The sequence below is a fragment of the Tiliqua scincoides genome, chromosome 1, assembly GCF_035046505.1.
Source record: "Tiliqua scincoides isolate rTilSci1 chromosome 1, rTilSci1.hap2, whole genome shotgun sequence".
Lineage (NCBI taxonomy): Eukaryota > Metazoa > Chordata > Lepidosauria > Squamata > Scincidae > Tiliqua > Tiliqua scincoides.
This window is the reverse complement of record NC_089821.1, coordinates 196,199,008-196,221,413: the sequence shown is the minus strand read 5'-3', so window position 1 is coordinate 196,221,413 and position 22,406 is coordinate 196,199,008. Positions and strand designations below refer to the sequence as shown.

Here is a 22,406-nt window from a genome sequence, read left to right as displayed (position 1 = left end):
CCTGGGGATCGTGTCACTGCCTCCCCTCTGCCCCTTAAGGTGGCAGAGGCCAGGGCCCTCAGGCTGGGACGTCGTGACCACCTAGTTTGAGAAGCCCTGTCTTATACTATACAACTCCCCTGGTACTCCTGACTGACTAATATCTTAAGGTATATTATCTGAGAGAAAAATAAGAATTGCTTGTCTTGCGTATTCTCTTCTAGACAATCCTTTGAACAATGAGAGTTCCCGAACCCGCACCTCTGTAATTGCAACAAGCAAAACATCTGTAAAGACTTCAGTTTTTCACAAAGATGCTGCTACTCTGGAAACTCCATCTTCTGCTAAGATTACCTTTCAGTGTAAACACACAAGTGCCCTTTCATCTCATGTTTTGAATAGTGACGACTTGGAAGGGCTTTCTCAGCCAAACAACATAGACACAAGACCTGAACTTTTAGTCCATTCTCTTACAAAGGAAAGCACTTATAATATGAAGTACCCAACGAGCTTAAACAATATCCTCCATTCTGAGAATTCACACAAGGATAATAATAGTGAACTATTCCCAGTCTTGCGTGAAACAGCTTATGAAGACACCTCAGTAAACAAACAATTACCTAACAGAAAGTACACTGGAATCAGAAAGCCTAAAAAGGATGTGTTTATGCATATGAATCATCAAATTGATGAAAGTTTTTTGGTTGAAAATTCTAACTTTTCAGATTTGGGCCACACCAAAAATGAAACATTCTCTGAAACAAATAAAAAAAACGGTAGCACAAGTATAGATAGTTTTTTTCCAGCACCAGAAAATTTTGAGTCTGTGTCTTCCTCAGAAGATAATCGAATTATCAGTCATCCTACTGAAAGTAACACTGATGAAGATGCCCTTAACTTTAAATATGAAGAATTTCAGGAGCTTAAGACTGAAAATACAAACCTTAGTCAACAAGCAGCACATTATATGTTCTTCCCTAGTGTTGTTCTTTCCAACTGTCTCAGTCAGCCACAGAAGTTGGGTCCTGTGACATATAAACTGCAACAGGGCAAAAAACAGGCTAGGTTAAAAATTAAAAAAAAATTGAATCTTAGCAATCAGCCATCTGTAAACATCAGTGATAATGCATCCACAAAAGAGAGCTTCTGTGTACAAAGCAATGCTAGTAATGACATTCCTGGTAAAAACAGTGTGTTACTGAATGATATTGTTCAAGTTCCTCATGGTGCTTTTGAAAACAGAATGGCTATGGATGCTAGCAGTTGTATTGATTGTCCTTTTGGAGTTGGAACTCAAGAATCTGAGCAATCATTTGGGCTGTGTGGAAATAAGTACACTCTCAGAGCTAAACGTAAAATAAATTATGAAACTGAAGACAGTGAATCTAGTTTTGGTGTGCACAATTCAAAAATTAGTCTACCTCATGATGAAAATGATGAAAATTTGGCTCGGTCCAAAAAATCTCAAAAACGAAGAAAACTTTCTAAAAAATTGCCACCTGTTATTATAAAATATATTATCATTAATAGGTTTAGGGGGAGAAAAAATATGCTTGTTAAACTGGGAAAAATAGATTCTAGTGAGGAACAAGTTATTCTTACAGAAGAAAAGATGAATCTTTATAAAAAGCTTGCACCTTTAAAGGACTTTTGGCCAAAAGTTCCTGATTCTCCTGCAACCAAATATCCTATTTATCCATTAACACCAAAGAAAAGTCACAAAAGGAAAGCAAAGTGCAAAACTACCAAGAAAAGGGTTGGGAAGCCACAAAATATGGATAGTAAAAATATTAAAAGAACACTGTATTTTAGAAAAAGAGCACATGCTTTTCTTTGTCCCCCACTACCATCATATAGTACGGAAGCCGAAGACTGTGACTTAAATTATTGTGATGTTATGTCTAAATTGGGTTTTCTTTCAGAAAGAAGTGCAAGTCCAATTAATGTATCTCCACCTCGTTGCTGGTCTCCCACTGATCCAAATGCAGAAGAGATTATGACTAATCTAGAAAAAGACGTTTTGGTGTTTAAAGATGCAAACACATACAGCAGTAAGACTGTTAATCCCTGCCTGGGAAAATATAACCAGTCAAAAACTCAGGTTAAGAAACGTAAAAAGCAATTTGCTAGTGCTACTATAAGAAATCCTAAAAAGATCAAGAGTAATCTGACTAATAAACCAGGAAATGAAGTGAAAAAGAAGCCTAGAGCAAAGCAAAAACTAGAAAAAGTGTCAAAATTGATTACAGCAACAGATGAAAAAAGCAATGCTTCTCCTGCAGCAGAAGTTAAACTTATGCTGAAGCATCGTGATTTACCTGAGAATGCTCACAACCTGGGGAACTCACAGCCACTTTATATGCAGAAAGATATTCCACCAACTGGCTATACAGCAGGACATCTACCACCGACACAGCTTCCATTGACTGCTAATGCACAAGGAAATCCACTGATATATTTTCATTCATTGTTAGAAAATGAAAAGGCCATTGGGCACCAAGGTACCCCCTTGTCACAGGAGGAGCTTCATCCAGCCATAGTTTCTGTGGTGTCTGGAAGGGAAAAAGCCAAAATAAATTTCCAAAGATCTAACAGTCAGAGTGGTGTATTTAGGGTGAAAGAACCCAGCTTAATTCAAAATAATGCATTTGACCAATCTAACCATATATCTCAGGTAGCATTGAACGCATACAGTTCTAAAGATTTAATACCTAAAAAGGCAGACGAAATTACAAATACACAGAGTGGACTTTTATCCCCTGTTGGAAAGGTAAATGAAAATCATATTTCTTCAGACACAATGAAGACTGATCCGATTCATCCTGCTAACTTTTTGCATTGTAAAGATAATCAACAGCAGATAGTTTATCTTCCAGAAGCAACAAAGCATGCTGATCATATTTCTGCTTTTTTTAAAACTTCTGAAGAAAGCCATGGATCTTTTCAGTTGCCAAAAAATTGCTTTGTAGCTTCTTTGAGAAATCCGGTTAAAACAATAGGATGGGAACAGAAACAGAGAGGATTCATTTTAGATATGTCTCATTTTAATCCTGAAAAAACTAAGAAACAAAAAACTCTGTCAGAAACAATCTCTCAGTCCAAAACAGATTCCCATTGTAAAGGTAAAACTCTGGTAACTCCATCACCATTCAGTGAAGGACATACTGGCTTGGCAGTTCTGAAGGAATTACTGCAAAAAAGGCAACAGAAAGCACATGTGAACAATATACACGAACAATTATCAGTAAAAGCACAGTTGAACAGAAGTGTTTCCTATCCTCTTGATAAAAATAAATCAATTAAAAGATCACGTTCAGTTACATCACCAAGAAAATCTCGTACCCCTAGGGATAAAAAGTCTAAAGAAAAAACTCTCAAGCTTCTAAAAGATTCTGGTAAGCAGCAAAACAATATTAAGACTGCTGTGCCTGTTGATAGCCCTGCTTTTTATTCAGATCCAGGTTTTGAAAGCTGTTACTCACTTGAAGATAGCCTATCACCTGATCATAATTACAATTTTGACATTAATGCCATAGGGCAGACTGGATTTTGCAGTCTGTATTCTGCAAGTCAGTTTGTTCCAGCAGATCAAAATCTGCCACAGAAATTTCTGAGTGATGCAACTCAAGATCTTTTTCCAGGACAAATACCAGAAACTGAACTTTTAAGTCACAGTAGCAAAATGTCTAAGGAAGAAAATCATTATTCTTCAGACCCAACAACATGGCTACGGTCTGGTCCCCTAAGTCCTCAACTTTTTGATAAAAGGTGCCTGGATAGTGAAAACCATCTGCACAACCAGTGGAAAAATAATGTTCTTCCATCAACATCTCAGCCAAACTCACCAGTAAATATGCAGCAGGCAGAAATGAGCCAGAAAGAGCAATTCCAGTTGGACAGAAGTGCAGTGAAAAAAGGGATTTTTCTTAATCTTTCATCTCCTACTAATGACTGGGATCAAAATCACTTTAGAAAGGACTCTACTTTTGAACCAAGTCAGTCCCTTGACTCAGTTAGTGTCTCTTTCTCATCCATTTTATCATCACCAGATGGTGAACTTATGGATGTGGCTTCTGAAGATTTAGAGTTGTATATTTCAAGAAACAATGAGGGGTTAACACCAACCCCAGATAGTTCCCCAAGATCTACAAATTCCCCTTCACAATCAAAAAATGGTAATTCCACACCACGTGCTGCTCATATACTTAAACCTCTTATGTCACCTCCAAGTCGTGAAGAAATCATGTCAACTTTACTGGATCATGATCTTGCAGAAACAATTTACCAGGAACCATTCTGCAGCAATCCTTCTGATGCACCAGAAAAACCCAGGTAATATATTTATACGTGTGCCATTATAGCGTGATCTGTAGTTGCATTTTGTATCTTTGTTTTTAAAGTTTCTTAGATACATTTTATATTTAGCTATAGATTTAATATGGTGTTTTCTTCTGGTCTCATCAAAAAGGACAAAAGCTCAGTTAAAATAGGCTTACAAGTCACAGGAAATACCTACACTCTAAAGTGGTTCCATTTCAATGTTCAGAATGACAAAGCCTCCAGTGGCTGCCAACGCACAAGGGACACTGCCCGAAGGCTTAACCCTTTTTATAGAAAACTCCTCTCTGAACCCGTGAGGGTCTCACGCCAGTCATATTTTCCAAATTATGCTGAATCGTGCCTGGTCAGCTCATATTCTTGACCAGTCAGAAACTGCATGTATCCCTCGTACTACATGATCTCATCCGTTTGCACCTGTGTATTATTTCCTGGTGCTTCCCCTCTTGTTCCCAAGGCTATTCCCTCTTCTCAAGCTTTTCTCAAAGTCCATTTCAAAGTTAACATCCTACCTCCCTTCTTGTTGGTTTACACTTCTAACTCACCAGCACTCTACATTGCTCTGTAGTTGGTACATCAAAGGACATTCAACAACCTTTCCCATCACACTTGTTACATGTTGGTATCCATTCTAAGTACTCATTCCTCAATTATACATTATGTACATATACATTCCTCAGCTTGTACATTATTACGTTGCATTAACTTCTATATATCATAATTCTATGATCCTCTAAAACAGGGGTGTCAAACATAAGGCCTGGAGGCCGGATGCGACCCGCAAAAGCTTTTTATCCGGCGCTCAGCTGGTGAGCAGTGCTGAGGTGTTACTGCTATAAGGACAGCCCACATGAAAATGGGGCTCTCCCATATGATCAAGATTTGTGTTGTTTCTCTTCTGTCATTTGCAGCTAATGGGTTCCTAAGTTAAAAAGTGCTTATTTTTGGTTATGACCTGATTAATAACATCATTTCCTGCCTAATGACATCACTTCCGGCCCTCAGCAGGCACCATGAATGCTGTTTGGCCCTTGGTATGAGATGAGTTTGACACCCCTGCTCTAAAATATAGTTCACTCCCTTCACATCCCCTTACTTCAAGTTGTGCTGCAACCCGGCCCAGCCATGCTCTGAATGCAGCGCAGGCCGGCTGACCTGTCTTTCTAGGGCATGTTAGGATTGGGCTGATAGTCATTTTTTTGTTTGTTGATTTTTGCAACTTCATAGGTTCTGAGCAGTGTGAAGAATTCAATGTGGTTATCTTTAGTCATTGTTATGGAGGAAATATTGAAATAAAAATGAAACCTTTACATGCTTTTTAAAATTAAATGTCCTATAAATCTATAGAATCTAGGAGATTCTAGTTATCTAGTAACTAGATAAAGACCAATAATTGTTAAACTCTCCCTTAAGAGAAAATAACTCAAAGTATTATTTTCACAGAGAGATTGGAGGAAGACTACTTACAGTAGAAACTAGACTTCCAAATGATCTACTTGAGTTTGAGGGAGATTTCTCCTTAGAAGGATTGCGACTGTGGAAGACTGCGTTTTTGGCAATGGCACAAAGCCCTAGACCAGGGTCGCCCCTTCGCAATAATCATTTGACTACTGACAAGAAACAAAGGAACAGCCGTAAAACTAGTGAAGATAAAAAGATAGTGATAATGCCTTGTAAGTGTGCACCAAGTTGCCAACAAATTCAGTCATGGCTTCAGGCCAAAGAAGATTATGAACACATCAGGAAAAGAACAGTTATTAAATCCACCGAAGTAGAAAAGGTTGCAGAAAGTTTGAACTGCATATCTTTGCCTGAAAATCTGTGTTATGTAATGGCCAAGGCAGCTGAGAATTCCAGTTTATCAATCCTTCAAGCTAACAAATCGGTTGTACATTCAGAAGACTTTTGCTTTTCATCTTCAAGTCCTACACTACCACATACTGAGGAAGAATGTGATACAAATACCACAGAAATGAACAAGTCTGCAGGTGAAAAAAAGACAGTTCCACTTGTCACAGCTGTAGAAAGAGATAGAGATGAGGAGGATTATGTTAATTGTAGTTCCCCAGATTCACAAGGTCTTCCTCCTTGGCAACAGGTTGCATCCCCAGATTCCAAACAGTCAAGCTCAGAAGACACGGAGGACATACTGTCCTCTGTGGAAGAAAATGAAAAACTAACTGAGAGAATACAGACATTTGTCAAAGAGGAAGGGAAGATACCCTACAGTGTCTCCCCTGTGGTGAGCAAAGAAAGAAATGGCTATTCTGAAATAATTTGCCTGCATAGTACACCTGTTAGAGAGAAAATATGTCAAGGAAGAATGCCAGAAGCACTTGAGTTTACTCCATTATTACCAGGTAGGTTTATGAAAGAAGTGGCACACCCAGATACATATGTTCTATAATTTTGAACTAGAAATATATGATGCTGCAGTTTCAAATAACACCATGCTCAAGGTTGGGCTTTATTTTATTGTTGGTTGTTCTGTAATTGGTCAACAGAAATATTTTGTTGATGTGGGTTAAGTAGTTCAGTATGTTAAGTGATGCTTTATAGTGAGTTACCATTTTAGGTATATATTCATAACCCTCTTGTCCCTCCCCAGGAGCAAAAATCCAGAAATTGAATCGTAGAAGAGGAAGTAATGCTGGCACTCTTCGAAAAGTACTTTTAACAACTCAGGTGAAGGTAAAGAAAGAATGGATACGAGGACCTTGTTAATGAGGTTTAATTTAGTTATTTTTCTAATTCTAAAAAGAAATGATTAATCTCCCCACATTATAATAAGTATACAACCCTTCTTATCCATGGGTTTGGCACCCACTGTTTTAAGACCTTCTCATGCCTCAGAACACCGACTGGACCAATGGGAAGGCACTTCCAGTGGCATCCGGGAGGTCCTTTGAGAGTTTTCCATGGATTTACCTAACTGTGGAATCCGTATTGGTGGGAGGTAGTGTCCTGGAGTGAATCCCCCCCCCCCAGATACCGAGAGTCCACTTTAATTTCAGTAATTGTACATTTAAATCTTTATCAATATTTCAGCATGGTATTTCTTTGGACTTTTTGTATTTAAGACCTTTGAAATTTTACAAATCTTATAAATTAGTCACACAGAACTACAGAAGAAAAAATGCAAATAGTCCAATGTCAATCTGAGTTATTGAAAGACATAACAGTTTATAAAAAGTCTTCATCTCATAGTTCTAGGTGAAATTCAAAATTGATTTCTGAATATTAGACTGGATCCCTAAGATCCACAGAAGGAATATAGTTTCTAGCACTCTTCTGCAAAGAGTGCAAACAGGCAAAAGAGTGCAAAAGCACTCTTCTGCAAAGAGTCATGGACTCTTCGCTCACAACAGGAGAGGAAACTGAACGCTTTCCACATGCGCTGCCTCCAATGCATCCTCGGCATCACCTGGCAGGACAAAGTTCCAAACAACACAGTCCTGGAATGAGCCGGAATCCCTAGCATGTATTCACTGCTGAAACAGAGACGCCTGCGTTGGCTCGGTCATGTTGTGAGAATGGATGATGGCCAGATCCCAAAGGATCTCCTCTATGGAGAACTCGTGCAAGGAAAGCGCCCTACAGGTAGACCACAGCTGCGATACAAGGACATCTGCAAGAGGGATCTGAAGGCCTTAGGAGTGGACCTCAACAGGTGGGAAACCCTGGCCTCTAAGCAGCCCGCTTGGAGGCAGGCTGTGCAGCATGGCCTTTCCCAGTTTGAAGAGACACTTGGCCAACAGTCTGAGGCAAAGAAGGAAGGCTCATAGCCAGGGAGACAGACCAGGGACAGACTGCACTTGCTCCCGGTGTGGAAGGGATTGTCACTCCCGAATCGGCCTTTTCAGCCACACTAGACGCTGTTCCAGAACCACCATTTAGAGCGCGATACCATAGTCCCTCGAGACTGAAGGTTGCCAACTCTGCAAATACTAATGTAAGAGTTTGTGCAGTGCTTAGTAGGTTTTATAATAGGGTTTGTACTTGCAAAAGGGCTTGCACAAGCAGAATAATACACTTCGGATGCTGCACATTACTGTAATGTGTGATGTGTAAGTGCTCATGTGAGCAGGAGCCACCATCAGCATACAGAAGAGCATGTTTTGATCCAAATCTGTATTGCTGCAAAATTTGCTGTCAGCACTGCTATACATACAGTTGTATTGTTATATAAAAGTATTAAAAGATGATGGTGATTGTGAAGAATGTTCTACACTGTAATTTGTTTCAAGCAACATTCAGTATTACCTAAAGGTATATACTTTCAGTCCTACCTTTAGTAATACCTAAAGTCTTAAAGGTATTAAAGGGTAGAATATTTGGCATCCATAGTTTGACTTAATGACCTCCTTGATGTGCTCATACAGCAGCATAGAAGCAATTTGGTCTGTTGTGCAGTATGCATGCAAGTACTGGAATGACATGAATTTAGCTCATTTGTGTTACTTTTTTTCCAACCTGTTGTTTGTCTAGGACAGAGGACAACAACTGGGTGGGAAAAATGAATGATATCTCTCCACTTCATTCATGTACACATTGCAAGCCGCATACAACAACATTGCAGGGAAGTTGCTTCCACACTTGTGTATGTGAAAGGCATAAGATTTTATAAAAATATAATGTAAGTTTTCTGTGACAGGCTATTTTCAAGGAAATTATATGAGGAATCAAAATATGTTGTGTTTGATAATTCAGTAACAAAAATCTTAATTTATCTTGCTTGTTTAAGAGGGCTTGCATGTGTAGTAGTGATAGCACAAGGTTCCTGCACATAGAAATTCGAATGGAGTTCTGATTTGGCTTTATGCTTGCTAAACGCATTGCACAAGTCATCACACAGCAAATGGTGCAGTTTCTTCTGCATGTACCAGCACAGCCACTCACTGTATTGTACAGAATCCCTGGGTCTCAGAATGTGTCATAAGGCATAACAATGTCACTTCTGATTTCTCTCCGGAAACCAGAAGTTGCGTGTTTTTTGGGTTTTTTGCTGAAACAACCATTCTGAGCCCTACAGGGGCCATGGGTTGATATGTGCGGCCTCAGCGGGGCTCAGAAAAGCCTCTGGAGGTGAGGGGAGCATAGCTCCTCTCAGTTCCAGAGGCTTCACGGGTGAAGTCGTTTAACGATGGTGTCACTTGATGGGGTTTGAAGTGATTCACTTATGTGAACCACTTAAAGTGTTTCACCCACTGGTCATTAAGTGATGCTCATCTGTAATGAAGTGCAAATTAGTCAGTAGTTAGAAATAGCTAGAATGCAAAAAAAAAGTTCATTGAAATATTACTCTTTGTTTTGATAGAATCAGATCACTGCAGCAAGTGTCCCAACGAAGGAGACATCTCAGATTGAAGGACCATCTTTAAACAACTCATATGGCTTTAAAATAAGCGTACAAAATCTTCAGGAAGCAAAAACTCTGCATGAGGTAACTTTATCATTTCCAATTGTTGTAAAAATCTCAAGTTCTTAACATCACTTCTATCCTACCCATTTTGTGCCTTGTGGATAATTTTCTGCCCAGAGGTAACTTGCATGTAACCTCAGGCTTGTTACAATTCTAAAAGGGAGGAGGAGAAGAAATTCTAGAAGAGAATTTTACTTCTCTTCCGCTGATTTATTTTTTATCTCCAGTCAATTTCTGCATTTAAGAGTACCGGAGTCCCCCTGTATCCTCGGGGCACCCATTCCAGAAACTGCAGATATGGGGGAATCCTATCTCTGCACCCCCCACAGCCATTAACATTGCTTAGATGCTGTCATGTGAATGGTATCCTGAAACCCCCTTTTTATCGCTTGGTAATGTTACTTTGGCCACTTCTGGAGCACTGGATTTGTCAGGTTAGCGCTTGATCCCTATCAAACAACACTGATACATCAGGGTTTCTTTAAAAAGTTCTTACTATAATCTTTAGAACAATGAGATAAGTATTAACATATTCTCTACAAGAGGTTTGCTCCTCAGTGGGATTTTCCAGATGGTCTTCAGAGAATGCTTCTCATTTATCTCAGCCCTTCCCAACCATCTGCTCAGCAGGTTTTCCTCAGAAAACCTGTCTCTCTCCACCACATTCTTTTTCAACTGCCTCTTTTAACTGTTCTTTCCGAACATTCCAACTGCCATTTAACTGCTTTCCCCAACTACCATTCCACTACACAAAGTTCTCCTTTCCTAGACTGTCTCCCTGTTTCTCTCATCCTTTTCTTGCTTCTTGTGTGTGTGACATCAATGCTGTTCTGCACTGTTCCCTGGCACCATAGGGGACAATGCAGAACGAACCCAATTCCCCTGCTCCAAAACACTTTCTTGACAGATGCTTACCATGATGAAATATTTCTTTCTTTTAACAGATGCTATAAGCATGCAAGCTTATAGCATGATGTACAGGCAGTCTGAATGCTTGAAGAGACTAGATCAAACATGAACAAGAAACAGGAAGTTAACTGCTTTCTGTAAATGCTCATTCTAGTCTCTTCAAGCATTCAGGCTTCCTGTGTTGTGCTATAAGCTTGCATGCTTATAATGTCCTGCAAAAGAAGAAGAAAAATTCATCGTGATAAGCATCTCAGCATTGATCTGTGCTGGGCCCCTGTGGATCTATGGTTAATTGAATCCACAGAAATCAGATGAGATAGTAAAACAACTTTGGTCCTCAGTAGCATGGAACAACTCCAAGTCCAGTACAGATGCACGTTTATATGGGTGTTAAGATCAGGATACACATGCTCAGCTCATCCCTCTTTTCGTGTGCTAAGTTCCCCACTAACTAATAGGAGTTCTCAAAGAGAATTTTAGGAGCAAACCAAGATTCATTTAAAAATGGGATTATGCCTTTGCATGCAACACTTGCTCAGTAAACTTTGCATACAAGGGGAAGATGGGAGGTCTTTGACACTCGGAAAGTTTACTCCAGGCCCTTGTTAATTATGCAGCTAACAAGATCATAATTGCTGTCAGTCTTCTTCTGTATTCTGTGGGTATTCAGACAGGCTTTTGATAAGAGCAGTGTTTACTATTTCCTCTAATAGTCAATATTTCTATTTTCACAGTCCCTTACTCTTAAAACTCCATCCGCTGATGTGTAGCACAGCCAAATAGGGACAGCAGTGGAATAAGACATACCTAGTGAGAGTACCTGAAACTGGCTCCTTCAATACTTCTTTGCAAATTGGGTTACTCTGTTGCAGTTGAGCAGATGTGATTGATAAGATGACTAGGGTAAATATGTAGTCGAGTCTGATTTTCAGAGATAGCACAAATCACTCTACTTCAGTTTAAATAGCACTGGTTACCCAACAGGCTATCATACATTCAGTAGCTTTTTCTTCATGATCCAATTTAGGGGATCAACAAACAGTGGTAGGAGGCTTGACTCAGCAGGTCAGTGGTCAAAGCTCCAGTGTGCGCTTTCAGCATGCTTGAAAAAGCCCTCCCATATACTCTGAGTGTATGGCTCTGACGCAGTGTTTTCTGCGTCACATCTGGTCTCCCGATCTAGAAGTAACTGGCAATTACATTATCACCGGTTACTTCCAGTGGTACTTTCAGTAGGTGGACTGTGTGAAGTGTTACAGCAGGGACAAACATTGAGACACGCTGATCTATACTTTTTCTTTGTAGGTTCAACACCTTGCACTTCTCAGCATAGAGTTACATGCTCGAACTAGAAGAGACTTGGAGGCAGATCCTGAGTTTGATCCTATATGTGCTCTATTCTACTGCATCTCGTCTGACACACTGTTGCCAAATACTGATAAAATGGTACTCACTGGTGCTATAGTGATTGATAAAGACAGAACAAGAACACTCTCAAGCCAAGGTTCTTATTTCACTCTTGTTCTCTTTAGAAATACTATTTTTGTTTTACTCAGATATTAACAAAATTTTAAAATGTGGTTTTGAAGGATTTTTGGTAGTGTTGTTGAATTAATGTCATCTCACTGTAGAATGATGGAAAGAGAAGTTGGTTTCCACCTTATATCTTCCTATAAACTTCTGCAAGGGTTGTAATCCTTCAGTCTCCACTAATTAAGTATTGAACCTGTGTTTGCATACCTTATGGTATGCTCCTGCAGAAGTCCTGATGATATAAAGAGGAAAAACATGTCTTAGATGACAGTCCTCAAAACTCCTGTGTGGAAGCAGTCTCTTTTTAATTTGCAGTGGGATTCTTCAAGAACTGCAACTTTAGTAATTTGACAAAATTTGGCTAAATAGAAAGAATTATATAAATATTGCATAAGGTTTATTTTATGGTTTTCTCTGATCTTTGTAGGGTCTAAACAGGGCCCTTATTGTATTGTACCTTTTTGGCTTTGTTTAGACCAGTGATACTCAACCTGTGGCTCTAGAGCCGGATGCTCTTGAGGCCCTACAGGCGGCTCTCGCAGTGTAGGCATCTGATCGGCGCTCCACTCTCTCAGGCAGTGCGGGGAGCACTGACCAAAGGACCAGCAGTGTGGGAGTCGCCGAAGTACCTCCTCCCATAGGAGGAAAGCCAAGGAGCTGCTGGGATCCCCCCCACAGGTAAGAATAGAAATAACCTCAGACCCAGCAGCCATAGGGGAGAATAGGGAAGCCTCCCTCTTTTTCCCAGCAACCAATAGGTAATGAAGATAACAGTGGTGGGGAAAAAGGGTGCATGTCATATATTGTTTCAATATGTGATGTTTTGTGGTGATTTAGTACCATCACACATTGCAGTAACATAATGATGCAATGTTAAAACTTTGTGTTGTGCTCTGCAGCTACAGTTAATGCTAAAGTGGCTCTCCAGCTGTTAAATGTTGAGTACCACTGGTTTAAACTAGTACTAAAAAACTGTTAGTTTAGATCTTGGGAATAAATGGTGTGAGATGATTTTATCATTAAACAACTATAAGCTCCCTATCAAACTCTGAGCAAAATAAGAAATGGCAAATACTGTCTTTCACTGACTTTTATTTCTTGTTATAAAGAAATTTATTTTCCTTTTTTTCCTTTAGCATAGTATGCTTTTGGTAGCATTTTTCTTTTATAGACTTTATTTTTCAAGCAATAGATACATTGTTCTAAATTTCCTGACTTTCAGGAGGCTGCTTTGATCAGTTCTGAAAAAAGATGTATGATTCAAATGTGTGACTGCAAAGCTGCATCATATAAAATACATTTGTTTAGAAAACAGAAGTTCCACTAATATTAACTGTTGCACAGTTCTTAGTATATTCATGTTGAGTGCTTGTAGTTGTAGCTTGGTGAAAGGCAGTATAGAAATACAAATAAATAAACTACTGTTGAGTGTTCTTTGCATTTTTCTTGGAATTCTTCAACCTGTTGGCTTCTTTGAGCTATAACTGGATAGCAAAATAAGACCAAATTTGTATTTTATCTTAATTCCTACAGTGTGTCTGTTTAAATTCAAAGAACACCTTTGACTTACTTTGTATTCTTTTGACAAACTCATCCTAGCCAAACAAATTGAAAAAGTTAAGGAGGCCCTTCTATATTGTCTTTACTTGGTTTTGACTTGTTGTTTGATCTTATTTCAGTGTTGTATGGCTGGCTGTGGCGTTTGGGTTTTATTTATTTTTCCAAATCATTTACTTGGAACCATTAGAAAACAGAACTTACATGGTTTGAATATATGCTTGCAAAGGTTTCCTTTCCTCCCTCAGAAGATTTTTCCAGGGGAAGGAAGGACATTTTTCGATGCAGCTCATAGGATGCAATCCTACTTGCCTATTGTTCAGGCCGCAGAGCTTAGAGCAGCTCCCGTGCCACCTCAGCACCTGGCTGTTGCTGCAACACCATCACCACTGGATCATTCAAAGACAGTTTCTCCTATGCCTATATTGAAGCACTGTGTGACCACCTCCTGCCCAAGCCCCTGTGCAGAGCTGCTGTCTTCCTTCTTTCAAGAGTAGCCTGCCAACCAGAGACTTGGGCAGAAGGTAATCCCTGAATGCGCATCAGTGCAAGGTACAGGAGTCCTCTCCTTTTGAAGTGAACACTTGGGCTTTCCTGGGTTTCACACAAAGAGCAGTGGCAGGGAAGGGAATCCTGTACTATCTTCTGAAGGACGCACTCTGCACCTTGCTTTCTGCATGTGGGGCAAACAGAATTTGTGCTTTTTGCCATGAATTAGCAATGTAAAAATTTGTACAGTATATAATGTTAGTTTATTTGCATAATGTTTATAGGAGTATGTAGTACAGCTCTCATAATGTTCCTAACTGGCCTGTTATAAAAAGCAGTTTTTTAGATCATGCAAATTAGAAATTGGGGACTGCTGGAAATATATTCACAACAAAATCTAAAAAATATTGAAAATACAAACTTCTAAAAGAACACATTTTTCAGGTGAAATCACATGGTGAAATGATACAGGTGGCTTTTAAAAGTCTGAGCTGGAACCACATCTTATTGTTTCTGTAGTCTCTTGAAAAGAACTGAGTCAAATAAGATATCTCAGTAAATAAATTTGTTCTCTGAGGGGAAGTGAGGAGAAATTTGAATGACAAAATATGGTTTCAATTTTTGTTCTCTCAAAATGAAGGTGAAGTTTATAAAAATAATACTTCTTAAATTTGCTTTATAGGTAACAGAGAGCGTGCCCCTTTGCTTACAAGATCTGGCATCTCAGGATTGGAAGTCACCTATGCTACTGATGAGAGAGCACTTTTCCAGGAGGTAGTGAATATTGTTAAAAGGTAGTGCCTGTGTTCTTCTGAACTAATTAAGCTTCTTCAACTCCTAGTCACCCCATCCTTTTCTCCACTTGCCCTGCATTTAAACAAGCTGATTTCTTCCAAATCTCTGCTTTTCCTCCTCACAGCCAATATCTTATTTACCAATATCTTCTAAGGTACTTCATGTAAGTTTCCAAACTGAACACTTCCACCAATACTTCTGAAGTTGTAATATCCCCCATGATTGTCCAAAATGCATTTCCATCTTAAACGTAGAAGACTTTCTAAGATTTAGGTCATCTACAGTAGAAAGAAAACATCTTGGAGTGATGTTTTAAAAGAACTTTGTGGCAGAAAAAATTCTGCTCAGTGGTACAAATAAAGAGACATAAATAGGTATGAAAACTAGCTTCATGACATATAAGTTTATATTCTCCCAATGGAAAATCCATACTTTTCCAGATGTGGAAATCTGCTTGGTCTACCCTTTCCAAGTTCCTCACCTGTTTTTCGTAGCAATCTCTGATCATGGAACTCCAGATGTGTCTGTCTTCAGGTCAACTGCCAAAACTTTGAAGTCCTGATATTACCAAGAAAACTAAACTTTGAAACATCTGGCTGGAATACATTCTCAAGGAAAATGTGTACTAGGCAGAGTACATTTGCAATTCTCTCTCTCTCCAACTAGAAAACTTCTGATGAGAATGGCATTGCCCAAACCCAGGAAGCCAGAATACAAAAGAGTTGCTGAGAGCAACCAACACAGGGTGGGTCCTGACGAAGCAGCGGATTCCTGTTCAGAGAAGACAAAATTACAGGTAAGGAAATTAATTTTATCTTTCTCTTTTTTGGGAATCCGCTGCTCCGTCTGGCTCGGGAACCACCTTGGAAGTCACAAGCTACTTCTGTTTTATTTTTCATAAAATCCTCTGCCATTTGGGAAGGGTAGCGGAAATGATCACTTGACTACATATAAAACATGCTAAAGAATAGCTCTCAATTTCCTTTTATTTCTGAAGATCACCAAATGAAGACACAACTGAAGCCTTTATTGAATGAAGAAAGCATACTGATTTTTGTGGTGGAAAGTCATAGCAACTGGGTTGTTACCTGGTAAAATGTCTTTTAAAGTGCTGTGCACCTGCTTGCAATATTTGGAGTACAGTGTATATCTTTGAAGATTAGTTTAGGCTATTATTACTCAAAAGGATAAGAGTTTATAATACCACTACAGAAACTGAAGCTTTTTAAAGTCAGGTTTTTTTTACATCACTATAGTGGCATTTGTCCTTCTTCATTTTTTTTGTAAGTTGTTTTCCACCAATACTGTTCCTGTTCCAATCTTGATGGTAAAACAAATCTCATATTTGTTTTGGATACTAAAAAAAGTGCAAGTTTTAGAACTTGTAATTTAAAAATTGCATGTAAAATAAATAGTAGGTACTGACATGGTAAAGCATCCATGAATTGAATAAAGAATGAAGTAAACTGAGATAAAATAAAAATGAACTCAACTACTGTTGAGTTACTAATAGAAATAAATCACAAAATTAAAATAGTCCTTTTGATATCTGAAACAATTAATTATAGAATTTTCTCTCTTAATATTACTAGTTTTTAATGCGGAATCTAATATAGTTGCATTAAGGCCAGTCCAACTATATTCAGGTTTAAAACTTGAGACAGTCCAAAACAGTATAGTGAATATCTAAACTTATCTCTAAACCTCTGGATTACTAGACCAGGAGTTGATAAAGATAAGCCAGGTAAAAGAAGTTTATTTTCTCCTTGAATTTCTTTTCAACAAGTTCTGAATGGAAGCTAGGTATGCTTTACTGGTGCTAGCTTGCTGGGAACCCCGGGCAAAGCCCTGGACTTGCGCTCCCATGGTGCCCCACTTTTTCCGAACAGCAGGTTAGACACACCCACCATTGCCACCAGTACTGAGAATTTAAGGGTTGATGCACTTGAGTTACCTGATCTGACCAGTTCCTGACACAGTAATCCAAGATGGCAGGATGCATAATTGAAATTGTGACATCTACTGGTGCCACCCTGTTAGCTACAGATGTTTCTTTGGAGTGCACTGATGAAAGAATAAAGATCATAGGCAGTTATTATTTGATGTTTCAGAAACCTCATTCATCCAGAATGAATGAGAGCCTTTGAAAGGGAGGAGAAAAACTTATTTCTAGTTTAAATGACAAGTTTATTGAATAATACAATAGTAGTAGTGTGAATAGTACAAAGGACCCAAGAAATGTTTTGAGAAATACAAAATTCCTTAACATTACTAATGTCAGTGTCTTACTAATATCTTGCCAAGTCATTGTTTGTATGTTTGAATACCCTATTATTCTTTCTAGTCTAAACCATGCAAATGAGAAAAGCTCTCAAGGGGATATCTAATCTGTAGATTAATGCAAAGGGGGAATGGTAGAGAAATCACTGGTTCAGATAAAGGTAAGCTGCCTAGTGACAACCCAAGAACCCAAATGCTATTGCACTATGGATGTGGTTCTCAAACTCTTTAGCACCAGGACCCACTTTTTAGAATGACTGTCTGGGACCCACCTGAAGTGATGTTATTAAATGGGAAGTGATGTCATGACCAGAAGTGACATCATCAAGAAGGAAATGCTGTCTTTGTGTCACTAGAGCCTGCTGCTTTTCTGAGCCTGCAGCAATAAATATGGTTGTTTCTCAGCCATTTTCCAGTAGCAAAGGGAAAAAAGCCTATTTACAACCGTGGCACAAGGAAAATAACCACATAACCCTCCCCCTTTCCAGCATCCCATCTTTCCGTATTTTCAGTGACAGCTGTACTAGGTGCTACACAATCCACATGAAATTGGCTCGGAATACACCTTGTAAGTTCTGACCCACAGTTTGAGAAACACTGCACTATGGAATATAAAATATGGATTCTAATAGAGAATTGGATAGATGTCTATTACCCCAAAACTGAATTTTCATCCTAAAACCTGAACATTTCTAACCGGGAAAATGGCATATGCCCTCTTCCAAACTCCAGATGTGGGATCAGAGCTGTAATAATGGTGCCTTTTAATACAGGGCCAGCCTAGTCAGGAAGCAAATGATCTGGCTCCTATCAGTGACAAATGGAGGGAAGGCAGCAGATTCAGAATGTCTTTCACCCCAAGTGTGGCTCCATCTCCCTCCAGCCCACCACAGAATGAGCTGCATCGATCCATTTCAAGAAGCAGATAATCTGCTTTTCTACCCGCTTACATTGCCCCTTTCTTCATAGTAAAGGGGCTGTATGAGGAGAATTTGAGATGAGTGGGTGGGAAAGTGAATCACCACTCTGCATGTCAAAAAAAAAACAAAAAACCTGCATGAGCAGCAGGGATCCACTTAACTCACCATATTCTTTTCTCATGCAGTCATGTTTTAAAGAAAACAGAGTGCATTGTATGCTGGGAGTTCTCAGTATAACTTACACTTTCTGTTTTGGCTAAAAAGATAGCGTGGGAAGGAACATGGTAAGTAACAGTGGGTTGTTTGCTTTTTGGCAGCAGACCTGGTATCAGGCTCCAGATCTGGCTTGGCTAGCCTGCTTTAAAAATAAAACCTAATGAAATGTGTGTGGCTAGAGATAGTGGTCCATTGGTCCATAAAACTATCTGTAGCACGTATCCTAAGGAGCGTGCATGGAAGGAAACGTGTGAAAGTGAATTCCCTACTCCTGCCTTGGCACAGTCCTCTGTGTCCATTGAAAGTCTGTTTGGGGGCAGGGGGAAGAGGGTTCTACAAAATTTACTGCAGGGCTGCAAAGGATAGCAAAATTAAAGACTGAAGAATTAAGAATTTCTCTGCCCCATGTGAAGAAAAGTACCTTCTGTTTGTGGAAGAGAAAAAAGGGCCAGACCTCATGTTGTGAAGAACATGTGAGTTTGGTCCTTGCTTTTATTTCTTTATCTTTGAATGAGCTTGAGAAAGGCCTGCAAAATGGTCAAGGGCCTTGAGAAATTTAGATTTTAGCCCCCTTGCTTGTTTCAACCTGGATCAGAGGCACCCCAAGTTAAAAAAAAAAAAAACTTCCATTGATTTTTATCCATTTTTAAATCTTGATCAGAATAAGACTTTTGTAGTTAGTGTGGTTAAATTGTTAATGTAAATTTTTTTTTTTGTATGGAGGCAAACAATGTATTTTTGATGTCCATACCGTTATTTCAGGCAATAATGCTTTCAAAAGAATATAGTCAGCTAGCATATCTTACAACCCAATCCTACCTAACTCCTTATGTGGCGATGCAGCAGCACCAACATGGTGCCCACTGAATCCCAGAGTTTTGGCCTTAGGAGGCTTCTTCAGGGAAAGGGAACATTCGTTCCCTTCCCCCGGGTAAGCCCCTGCCAGCCCAGTGGGACATTGTGGACCTCTGCCAATGATATTGCTGCTGCAAGTCCGTGTTGACCCATGAAGTGGATCAGGCCTGGGAAGGGGATTAGGATTTGGTGCCACCACACCTGCCCCTGTTGCGGACCCAATCCACCCACTGCCCGCCCTATTTCCCCACCATGAAACTTGTGTTGGCAGGCCTTCTCCAGTCTGCAGTGTGTACGAGGAGACTCTGGCCTTACAGTGTGTGACTCCACGTGCTGCTGGAATGCCTTTTGTGGTGCTTTTCCCACCAGGGGGGCAACCCAAAAGGATTGGACTGCCCATCTATTAACCAGCTTTGGAACACTCATCTGGGCAACATGCATCTCCGAGCCCAATCCTATGCGTATCTACTCAGAAGTAAATTCCACTGTAGTCAATGGGGCTTGCTCCCAGGTAAATGTGGATAGGATTGCAGCCACAGCCAGCAGCTTTTGCTACCTAGATTAAATGTTACTAATTTTTAAAGGTGAAAAACTTGTCTAAATAGTGAGAGATGTTCATCTCACTTGAACCAAGGTCATGGAATGTCCTAACAATAGTACTTTTCATAGTTTCAGCTTCAAATATCTTACTTGTGCCCCAGCAGCACTTCGCGTCAGAAGCCTGTGAAAACGACAGCTTCTGTGTGACTGTTTACATTGCTGCTATGATTTGTATTTCTCTGCAGCCCTTTTTCGAGCTACCCTAATCATGCAAATCACAATACAATCCCATGGGAAGTTACAAGTTTGCACAAGCTGTGCCTCTGTATGTGTGCAACCAGCCCACAAACTTATACAGAAGTTCTGCATATTACTTAATCCCTAGTGTACATGGCCACCATGATCTCTGAATCTGGAGAAGGATACGTGGACCAAGATCCAAAGAACTGTATAACTACTTCTGCCCAAAGTAGTATTGGGTGTGTGTATCCCAACTCTCTTTTTAAAGTTTCAAAAGCAGTTTGTTTATAGCACAAGTACCTGTGTTTTTCCTTTTAAAACAGGGGTCTTCAAACCCTGGCCTGGGGGCCACATTCGACCCTCCAGGGAATTTTATCCAGCCTACGAACTTCCCCAGCATCGCAGAACTGAAAATAGCTCAAAAGATGTGCTTCTAGGTTTTCCAGCATGGGTATATACCGCATTCAGCCACTAAAGGTGCTGAATGGAATAAAACCATTTCATTACATTCAGCATCTCTAGTTGTTGAATGAGATATATACCGAAGCTGGGAGACCTGGAATATGAATATAAAGTTAATGTCTAAAACTTATACGAAGCAGAAACGGAGATTTTAAAAAAAGTTTGTGATTTGCGTTGTAAGTTGCTTGTTGCTTTTTCAAAATCCATTCCCCCTCTTCCTCTGCAGATCAGTTCTGCCCTCTGCTCCCACCAATCCTTTTTCAAAATTCATTCTTCCCTTTTCCTGTGCTCCTCTCCTCCTTCCACCCCTGCTCACTTACTATATTCAATCAAACTCTCAGCACGTTTTTCCATGCATTTATTATTTATTTATTTTCTAGCCCTAGGCACCATATCAGATCTACGATGCAGTCCTTATGTCAAAAAGTGTGGAGACCCCTATTCTAAAACAAGTGAAAAATGTCACCAGATGTGCCCAAGCCCTTGGGCTTTCTTAAGCCATTTCTGCACAATAATAATAATAATAAACTTTATTTATATCCCGCCCTTCTCCCCAAAGGGACCCAGGGCGGCTTACAACATGTTAAAAACAGATTAAAAACAAAATTTAACCACAAATAAAAACGTATTAAAACACATTAACAGATACCATAAAAACAGTAGTCAGATAAAAAGTCAGATAAAAAGAGCAAAATGTAGCAAATCATAGAGGAATCAGGCCTGTAAAAATACTAAAAGATATAGAAAAGATGTTAAAAAGGCCATGAACTCAGAAGGCTTGTTTAAACAAAAGGGTCTTCAGGCCTCGCCGATAAGTCTCAAGAGAGGGAGCCATTCTCAAGTCAAGGGGAAGGGAGTTCCATAACGTTGGTGCCACTACTGAGAAGGCCCTATTTCTTGTCGCCGCCCCACGTACCTCCTTAGGCGGCGGCACATGTAAAAAGGCCTTCTCTGATGACCTAAGATGACGAGCCGGATTGTACAGAAGTAGGCGATCTCTAAGATACCCTGGCCCAGAGCAGTATAGGGCAGTATTGCATATATGCAACAGGGATAAAATGTGTACATCTGTGGGCTGGGCAGAAATGCATTAAAGTGGTTCTTTAGATTCTGTTCACTTGAAGACATGCACTTTTTGCATCATTCCTGTCTGTAAAATGGGTATAATAATGACCTTGAATTTACAAAGCAACAAGAATGCAAACAAGAAAACTTGTAGAATAGCAGTTTTGTGGCCAAAGTTCAGAATTTGTAAAGTTATGATCAATTTCAGGTTCTGCTAGAAATTGTGAAATCACCAAGTTAAAACTAGATAATTTTTATATTTGATTTCTCAAGGACATACAATTCTGTATTTCTGCCTTTCAGACGTGGTGTGGAAAACATGATGTACATTCCAACAGGACATTTCTTGTAGAGAATTCAGCAGTGTTACTTTTATAATCAGACATTTATATACCACTTTGAATGTGCATGTAGCATTTTTCTGACATTAAAAGCAGTCTCCAGGTAACAGTGAATTTTCATGATTATTCAACCTGTTACCAAGGATAGCAGAAGTCCTTCTGAGTCAAACTTTACATTTATCTAGTGAACCATAGTTGTGAAGTTGAGTCCCATGTAATCTTTTTCTTAGGCATTCCCTCTGGTTTGTACCACAGCGTACAGACCATCTTCAAGCACAGTTGCCCTTCACCACACCCCATCAAGGATCCTACCAGCAGTGAGGTACATTTCCCCTTGGCTGCTGAAAGAATCTAGGCAGTGGGAATCAGCATGCTTGAAACCCATTTCTCTTTTCACTCTCTGTGTCCTCTGTGGGCAAGAGAGTGGTTGCCCCTTTGATCAAATTCCTTGCATTTTCAAAATTG

The 22,406-nt window shown here is 39.6% G+C and overlaps 1 protein-coding gene across 2 annotated transcripts in view; it reads left to right on the top strand.

Annotated features, from left to right (window-relative positions):
* Nucleotides 1-22,406, top strand: part of REV3L (REV3 like, DNA directed polymerase zeta catalytic subunit) — an 85,307-nt gene that overhangs the window by 40,001 nt on the left and 22,900 nt on the right. Inside the window, exons 13-18 of one of the 2 annotated variants that reach the window (XM_066613441.1) lie at nucleotides 204-4,311; nucleotides 5,761-6,677; nucleotides 6,926-7,008; nucleotides 9,635-9,760; nucleotides 11,954-12,152; nucleotides 14,910-15,021. In XM_066613441.1, the coding sequence (XP_066469538.1) occupies nucleotides 204-4,311; nucleotides 5,761-6,677; nucleotides 6,926-7,008; nucleotides 9,635-9,760; nucleotides 11,954-12,152; nucleotides 14,910-15,021 (5,545 nt within the window). The remainder of the gene's footprint in view (nucleotides 1-203; nucleotides 4,312-5,760; nucleotides 6,678-6,925; nucleotides 7,009-9,634; nucleotides 9,761-11,953; nucleotides 12,153-14,909; nucleotides 15,022-22,406) is intronic. The other variant, XM_066613433.1, reaches the window with a different exon arrangement.